The following is a 9,022-nucleotide window of genomic DNA, read 5'->3' as shown; positions in this document are numbered from 1 at the left end:
CTATACGTGAGGGTAAAATAATATCCCTCTATACGTGAGGGTAAAATAATATCCCTCTACGGGAGGGTAAAATAATATCCCTCTATACGGGAGGGTAAAATAATATCCCTCTATACGGGAGGGTAAAATAATATCCCTCTATACGGGAGGGTAAAATAATATCCCTCTATACGGGAGGGTAAAATAATATCCCTCTATACGGGAGGGTAAAATAATATCCCTCTATATGGGAGGGTAAAATAATACGGGAGGGTAAAATAATATCCCTCTATACGGGAGGGTAAAATAATATCCCTCTATACGGGAGGGTAAAATAATATCCCTCTATACGGGAGGGTAAAATAATATCCCTCTATACGGGAGGGTAAAATAATATCCCTCTATACGGGAGGGTAAAATAATGCATTAGTCATACTAATTCAATCTAATCAAGCAAACAAATATATAAATAAATATTTAAAAAGGGATGAACAATTGTTACATAAAAACCTGACTGTTACACTTCAGAATGGTAAGTAGTTATACAGCATGTCCCATAACTTTGTCTCTAAGAAGTGCTAGTTTACGGTAACAACTAAGCTGAAAACTATGGATTTGAAGTTGAGCTTAGATACTCTGAATAATAGAAACCACAGCTGGGGGCAACCCCACAGCTAGCAGCTTACCAGCACAGTATTATACTAGCATTTTACAGTTATATCCTATGTATGCATTAATGCATCATTCATGTTGTTAAGAATGCATTCATTAGAATATATAACACTATACAAGAAGCAGCTTCAAGTAAGTGTTACGATATTATATAATGTCATATTATACTGTTCTATATTACAGTGTATATCATGTTATTTTTTATTATATTTACACTTAGTTGCATCTTATATACTATATATTTTCAACTGGCTTCATGCCGTTGCTGACCAGCCTGGTCCTGCTTGTTCACCAGAGCAGTTTTCTTCATCCGCTGACCAACAGGGTTGTTCTCCAACCTTAGACACAGAACACAGTAAGACAGGCTGGTTCAGGAAACATGGTTAAAAACATGGTTATTATACAATCCTGTACCTTCAATTAAAATACAGTGGAGAAAAAGCTCAGAACAGTGTTACTTTAGCAATAGTTACAATATCACCTGTCAGACATGGGAGGTAATACATTCATCTGAGGAGGTCCTGGACTCTGTGCACCAGGAGTCACTTCCTTAGTCTCATCGTTAACCCTGTTGGAGGAATAAGACATCAACATTCACATTCATGATCCACCATAATACTGTCCCCTAAAGAGACAGAGGCTGACATGAACCGTGGGAAAATGGGGTGAGTGGCATTATACCCAATGAGTTGTGGATGTATCAATATGTAGTGAAGTTTACCTGACATCATCGTTGATCCACCACAAGACAAATGTTATTACATGCCCCATTGTGAGATTACAGAGGTACGATCTTAATTTGATAACTCTTCGGTTGCTGAGCATTTTCCTGCACAGCAGGAAATGCAAACCTGTAGTGTATTCAAAGTTTAAAAGGGCATTGAAAGTTGGTAATTTCCACTTTAAAATGACTGATTTGATTTGCCCTAATGAAAAATCTATCAACTCACGTAACAATTCACATTTGTTGTTGCTGCAGGATTAATTTCCTGCTGTAGCAAACCGGCTCAAAATTAAATCCAGCATTTCTCTTCTGAGAGAATTCAGTATCTGTTCCTTCACGGCCCATTGGCTGAACGAACCTCTCGCTTGGCTCACCTCTCTCTCCTTGACTGCTAAACATTTTTTTAACATGCATGAGCATTTACCATGCTCATTAGGTATTACAGGTATTAGAATATAAGGATGATGTGTGAAACAAACGGGTCTTTCCATTAAACCTGCAGGATCAATGACTCATGGGATCAGCTCTGACTGAGGATAATGAAACCCAACCGGTAATGAAGTAATGAGGGTCTTTCTCAGAGAAAGTTCAACCTGTTCACAAGATGCCCATTCAGCAGAGAGGACTCAACATGTGTCTGCTGACTGTGTGGTGGCTCCCTCTCCTCTTCCACACCATCCCCCTGGTCCCTGATGGTTCAAGGGGACAGATGCAGTTGTAGATTATAGACAGGCGCAGATCGGAGAGACTCAGCGTCCCCAGCAGCTGGATCATCAGGTTCTCCGTTGTCCCTTACAGAAGTTGAAACAACAACATGTGTTACTTCCTGCTGCTCTAAGCTGTTGTCTGGCATGATAACTGATATTTAGTCATGTAACATGAAACACTTCAGCACATAAAACCACGTAACTACTAAAAATGTCCTCAGGTTGACGGAGTCTGACTCACCTCTGGTTTTCCCTGTTGGTGTTAAGGTAGTCCCGACCCAGCCGATCTAGCTGTGCAAGAGCAAATCTGATGTGGTGTGTGATGAAAAAAGGAAATGTTGCGTTCAGTCCTGAATCATAAGTTTATCCTCTCTGAATTCATTTTGGACAGCTAAGATGACTGGCTGTACACTCTGAGCACAATTGTTGATGCAGGTCATAAAAGGTACTCACGGATGTTTGTCTCTCCAAGGAATGTTGCCATATCTGTACACTAAGAAACCAGCAATGCCCAGCAGCAGAACGGAGATACCAGAAAACCAGCTGAAAAACAAAAGTAAGGTAAATTGTTAATATTCATCTATGCATGTGATGTCATGTAGTAACATCCCATCAGTTGTTGAGATCCTGTTAAACTGTTCTATAGAAGTATCATGTAAAGAAACAAAACATGACACATGCTGTGTGTGTATATATATATGTGTATATATATATACAGTTGAAGTCGGAAGTTTACATACACTTAGGTTGGAGGCATTCAAACTCGTTTTTCAACCACTCCACAAATTTCTTGTTAACAAACTATAGTTTTGGCAAGTAGGTTAGGACATCTACTTTGTGCCTGATACAAGTCATTTTTCCAACAATTGTTTACAGACAGATTATTTCACTTAATTCACTGTATCACAATTCCAGTGGTTCAGATTACATACACTAAGTTGACTGTGCCTTTAAACAACTTGGAAAAATCCAGAAAATGATGTCCTGGCTTTAGAAGCTTCTGATAGGCTAATTTACATCATTTGAGTCAATTGGAGGTGTACCTGTGGATGTATGTCAAGGCCTACCTTCAAACTCAGTGCCTCATGGGAAAATCAAAAGAAATCAGCCAAGACCTCAGAAAAGAAATGGTAGACCTCCACAAGTCTGGTTCATCCCTGGGAGCAATTTCCAAATGCCTGAAGGTACCACATTCATCTGTACAAACAATAGTACGCAAGTATAAACACCATGTACGCAATCCCAGAACAACAGCAAAGGACCTTCTGAAGATGCTGGAGGAAACAGGTACAAAAGTATCTATATCCACAGGAAAACGAGTCCTATATCGACATAACCTGAAAGGCCGCTCAGCAAGGAAGAAGCCACTGCTCCAAAACCGCCATAAAAAAAGACAGACTACGTTTGGTAACTGCACATCGGGACAAAGATCATACTTTTTGGAGAAATGTTCTCTGGTCTGATGAAACAAAAATAGAACTGTTTGGCCATAATGACCATCGTTATGTTTGGAAGAAAAAAGGGGGAGGCTTGTAAGCCAAAGAACACCATCCCAACCGTGAAGCACGGGGGTGGCAGCATCATGTTGTGGGGGTGCTTTGCTGCAGGAGGGACTGGTGCACTTCACAAAATAGATGGCATCATGAGATAGGAAAATTATGTGGATATATTGAAGCAACATCTCAAGACATCAGTCAGGAAGTTAAAGCTTGGTCGCAAATGGGTCTTCCAAATGGACAATGACGCCAAGCATACTTCACAAGTTGAGGCAAAATGGCTTAAGGACAACAAAGTCAAGGTATTGGAGTGGCCATCACAAAGCCCTGACCTCAATCCTATAGAATATTTGTGGGCAGAACTGAAAAAGCATGTGCGAGCAAGGAGGCCTACAAAGCTGACTCAGTTACACCAGCTCTGTCAGGAGGAATGGGCCAAAATGTAAAACTTATTGTGGGAAGCTTGTGGAAGGCTACCCGAAACGTTTGACCCAAGTTAAACCATTTAAAGGCAATGCTACCAAATACTAATTGAGTGTATGTAAACTTCTGACCCACTGAGAATGTGATGAAAGAAATAAAAGCTGAAGTAAATCATTCTCTCTACTATTTCTGACATTTCACATTCTTAAAATATAGTGGTGATCCTAACTGACTTATACGGGGGAATATTTAAATGTCAGAAATTGTGAAAAACTTCATTTAAATGTATTTGGCTAGAAAATACATTCCATACAAAACTCAATAAAGCAGTTAGTATTTCAACCTATCTATTGATAGCTGCAGATATACTGTAATATCATAATACTGTTAGTGTTAATGCAGACACATTTTCAGAGATTTTAAAACAACTAGTGCAATAAATGTAGATCAAATATGAAATAGAAGTACTATTTTAAGAGCTTTTTTCAATAAAAAACTATACTTTCAAGAAAGTGGATCTGCAGTTCTATAAGTACATTATTCATTTTTCTAATGGCAAGAAGTTTGCAACTTGTTTTAGCCACAGATGAAAAGTGGGTGGGTTGTTATTTTTCCAACACACAAGAATACATTTATTTGCAAAGTAAGTTGTCAGCAACCTTATCTTGTCTGAATCTAGCGCAGTATTCAGCATTTGATTAAGATGGTAAAGGCTTGGGTACTGTACTTTTAAGAACACATTGGCAACAAGAAATAGATAATAAGAAATAGATAATAAGAAATAAATCCTTTAAAAACAGTGTTTGAAAGACCCCAGTGCTTTCTACAGTCTACCCATGCCATTAACGTGTACTCACTGTCATCACAAATATGATGAAACTGATTCAGAGGTAAAGGATGGCTAGATTGATATTCAATCTGAACCCATGAGGAGTCATATCTGCCCAAAGTCCCAGACAAGAATTAGCGAGTTTGGGCTGACCAATAGTAAAGTTGTTGGGCATCTGCCATTAGAGCCCCAGATGTCAGTAAGTATTCCAATCATTTCTGGATAGAGAAACAACGGATGTCTTTCAGGAAACAGATAAACATATTCTGGTTGCTCCAAACATCCAATAGAGCAACTGTTCACATTCAGATAGCTGTTGGGGAAACATTCTCATGTCTATCATTGAATCTTCCTGAGTTGAGAGTATTGTGTTAAACATGCAGCGTGGCTTATAGTTTGTGTTTTCCAATATCAGGAAAACTCAATTGTTGAACATCCAATACACAAACTGTTCAATAAATGTGGAAAAAATAATTGTACCACAATCTGGGTTTTGCAACAAACACAAAGTGGAGGAAACAACCATCCCACAATTCCAACACAAAACATTTCTGCTCTAAAATGGTTCCCATTAAGAGATGAGTAAGTTTCCATTTCTGATTGAGAAACAGCTGATCAGGTTCACAGAAAATACATTTTGAAGTCAAACATCCAAATAGCCTGCACAGCAGATCAGCTGTTGACCAAACAAAACATAGAAACATTCTGCAAACTATGGTCAGTTGGGCCTTGTCAGCGCAGGGCCTTCTTCCTGGGCTAGCCTGCTGGAGTCTCAGCCAAAATGCAGCGTGGCTAAGGTGCTGCCAATATAGGAAAACTCAACATGAACATAATACAAAAGGATAAATGTGGAAAAACTGCAAACAGACCATCTGGTGCAACACAAAGAGAAACAACCAGTCTGCAAGGTGCTGCCAGTCTGCAGGTGCTAAATAGCCCATGGAACAGACCACAGCTGTCAGTCTGAAGAACCTGCCAGTCTCAGGCTTGCCAGTCACAGAAACTGACAAACTGACACCAGCAGTCAGAATTCAGTCAGATACCCCAGGAGCTGTCAAACAAAACATGAAACATACAGAGCTGTCACCAGTCTGTCATGAAGCAGCAGAGCTGTCAGACAGCATAGAGCAGCCAGAGCTTCTCTAGTCTGCATGGAGCAGCCAAAGCTGTCAGTCTGCATGAAGCAGCCAGTGATGTCAGTCTGCAGTAAGAGCTTCAGTCTGCATGAAGCAGCCAGAGATGTCAGTCTGCATGAAGCAGTCAGAGCTGTCAGTCTGTATGAAGCAGCCAGAGCTGTCAGTCTGCATGAAGCAGCCAGAGCTGTCAGTCTGCATGAAGCAGCCAGAGCTGTCAGACAGCATAGAGCAGCCAGAGCTTCCAGTCTGCATGGAGCAGCCAGAGCTGTCAGTCTGCATGAAGCAGCCAGAGATGTCAGTCTGCATGAAGCAGCCAGAGCTGTCAGTCTGCATGAAGCAGCCTGTCAGACAGCATAGAGCAGTTCAGAGCTCCAGTCTGCATGGAGCAGCCAGAGCTGTCAGTCTGCAAGCCAGAGAGCAGTCTCCATGTCAGCCAGAGCTGTCAGTCTGCATGAAGCAGCCAGAGCTGTCAGTCTGCAAGGAGCTGTCAGTCTGCATGAAGCAGCCAGAGCTGTCAGTCTGCATGGAGCAGCCAGAGCTGCCAGTCTGCAAAGAGCTGTCAGTCTACAAGGAGCTGCCAGTCTGCAAGGAGCTGCCAGTCTGCAAGGAGCTGTCAGACTGCAAGGAGCTGTCAGCCTGCATGGAGCAGCCAGAGCTGTCAGTCTGCAAGGAGCTGCCAGTCTGCAAGGAGCTGCCAGTCTGCAAGGAGCTGCCAGTCTGCAAGGTGCTGCCAGCCTGCATGGAGCAGCCAGAGCTGTCAATCTGCATGATGCAGCCAGAGCTGCCAGTCTGCATGGAGCAGCCAGAAATGTCAGTCTGCATAGAGCAGCTAGATCCGCCAGTCAGCCATGATCTTCTAGATCTGCCAGTCAACCAGATTCTTCCAGATCTGCAGTCAACCAGTCTCTTCCAGATCTGCCAGTCAACCAGAATCTTCCAGATCCGCCAGCCAGCCAGGATCTACCGGAGCCTACTACCTGCCTGAGCTTCAACTCAGTACTGAGCTTCCTCTCAGTACTGAGCTTCCTCTCAGTACTGGGCTTCCTCTCAGTACTGGGCTTTCGCTCAGTCCCGGGCTGTCCCTCAGTCCCGAGCTGCCCCTCAGTCCCGAGCTTCCCCTCAGTCCCGAGCTGCCTCAGTCCCGAGCTGCCCCTCAGTCCCGAGCTGCCCCTCTCACGAGCTGTCGGGCTGCCCCTCAGTCCAGTGGGGTTCTGGGTGAGGACTATTAGGCCATGGTCGGCGGCGAGGGTGGATTATCCCAGGACGCGTAGGGGAGGAACTATGACATTAATGGAGTGGGGTCCACGTCCCGAGCCGGAACCGCCACCATGGACAGACGCCCACCCAGACCCTCCCTATGGTTGTGAGGTGCGTCCGGGAGTCCGCACCTTAGGGGGGGGGGTCACGCCTTGGTCATAGTATTTTGTGTTTTCCTTAATTATTTGTTCAGGCCAGGGTGTGACATGGGTTTATTGTGTTGTCTTATTGGGGTTTTTGTAGGCAATGGGATTGTGGTTGGTTAGGGGTGTGTAGCATAGGTTTGGCTGCCTGAGGCAGTTCTCAATCAGAGTCAGGTGATTCTCGTTGTCTCTGATTGGGAACCGTATTTAGGTAGCCGGGGTTTCAATGTGTATTTCGTGGGTGATTGTTCCTGTCTCTGTGTAGTGTTCACCAGATAGGCTGTATTAGGTTTCACGTTCCGTTTGTTGTTTTTGTATTTATTTAGTTATTTCATGTATCGTCATTTGTTTCATTAAAGACATGAGTAACCACCATGCTGCATTTCGGTCAGACTCTCTTTCGACGAACGAAAGCCGTTACATACTGATTTCACTTAAACACGTTTCCTAACCTATCCACATTATACCTGTCACATAGAGAATTAACTTAATAAACTGTCGATGTTTCTGAAAATCAATGTGCAGTAAAACACACTGGTCAGAATGTGTCTTGGGGTTGACATGACTGATTATGATGAAGCTAGTCACATATGTGTATCTTATCATAAGTACTGTATCTCATATATTACTGTATCTTATAATGAGTACTGTATATCATAAATTACTGTATCTTATAATAAGTACTGTATATCATATATTACTGTGTCTTATAATAAGTACTGTATATCATATATTACTGTATCTTATAATAAGTACTGTATATCATATATTACTGTGTCTTATAATAAGTACTGTATCTTATAATAAGTACTGTATCTTATAATAAGTACTGTATATCATATATTACTGTGTCTTATAATAAGTACTGTATATCATATATTACTGTGTCTTATAATATCTTATGAGGTTCTCTTTTGTTATACAAACGTCCACCGTTTGTTACAGTTCTCCTCTACTTGACTCCATGTCATTAGGTCCTTGGTTCTTGGGAAAAACACAAGAGTTACAAATATGTTGGAGCAAAAAGAAAACGAGCCTCGTCATTTTAGATACCAAGACAAACAGTTCACCAGTTGTCAGAGGACATTAACAGTACTTACTATTAACTCAGGAGGTTTGGTGACTTGGTCCTTGTCCAAGGCCTGTTTGTCCAATAGAGCAGTGGTCTCCTCTGCAGCTTTGTTAGACATGGGAGGACCTCCATTCATCTGAGGAGGTCCTGAACTCTGTGCACCAGGAGTCACTTCCTTAGTCTCATCGTCAACCCTGTTGGAGAAAGAAGACATCAACATTCACATTCATTGTCCACCTTAATACTGTCCCCTTTAGATATAACAGCGCCCCCCCCTCACTCAGGAGTGAGTCACCTGCAGAGGAGGGGTGAAGTCTCACCAGCACCCTGACCTGGAGCCCCATTGGTCAGGTGTGATTCCCTGTGGAGTAAGATACAGACTGGATCAGGAAACATGACCTCAACCAGTTATTTAACCTCCTCTACCATCCCATGCAACTCTACACACAGATACATACACATTCTCACCTTCTATATGGCACGTGTCCATTGCTCTGAGGTTGACCCAGAAGCTGTGTGTCATCAGTCTGGCTGTTAACCCTGTGGGAGCAATAACAGGGATATCATCAGAGTTAAAACTCTTG

General features: G+C 42.3%; 1 protein-coding gene across 4 annotated transcripts in view; it reads right to left on the bottom strand.

Moving 5' to 3' along the window:
• Positions 1-244: 244 nt before the first annotated feature.
• LOC124015490 overlaps positions 245-9,022 on the bottom strand; it is a 28,306-nt gene continuing 19,528 nt past the window's right edge. The window contains exons 11-18 of one of the 4 annotated variants that reach the window (XR_006835168.1): positions 8,907-8,978; positions 8,734-8,799; positions 8,467-8,632; positions 2,536-2,625; positions 2,324-2,389; positions 1,969-2,166; positions 1,133-1,219; positions 245-989 (exon numbers count right to left, since the gene is read on the bottom strand). Coding sequence is in view for 1 of the 4 variants with exons in the window: in XM_046330715.1 (XP_046186671.1) it covers positions 8,306-8,350; positions 8,467-8,632; positions 8,734-8,799; positions 8,907-8,978 (349 nt within the window). In the remaining 3 variants the exon portion in view is untranslated. Of the gene's footprint in view, positions 990-1,132; positions 2,167-2,323; positions 2,390-2,535; positions 2,626-8,243; positions 8,351-8,466; positions 8,633-8,733; positions 8,800-8,906; positions 8,979-9,022 lie in introns of those variants that run through there. The other 3 variants (XR_006835169.1, XR_006835167.1, XM_046330715.1) reach the window with 3 other exon arrangements.

Source organism: Oncorhynchus gorbuscha, linkage group LG26 (genome assembly GCF_021184085.1).
Source record: "Oncorhynchus gorbuscha isolate QuinsamMale2020 ecotype Even-year linkage group LG26, OgorEven_v1.0, whole genome shotgun sequence".
Lineage (NCBI taxonomy): Eukaryota > Metazoa > Chordata > Actinopteri > Salmoniformes > Salmonidae > Oncorhynchus > Oncorhynchus gorbuscha.
Note: the sequence above shows the minus strand (reverse complement) of the source record. Positions and strands in the feature narration are given on the sequence as shown.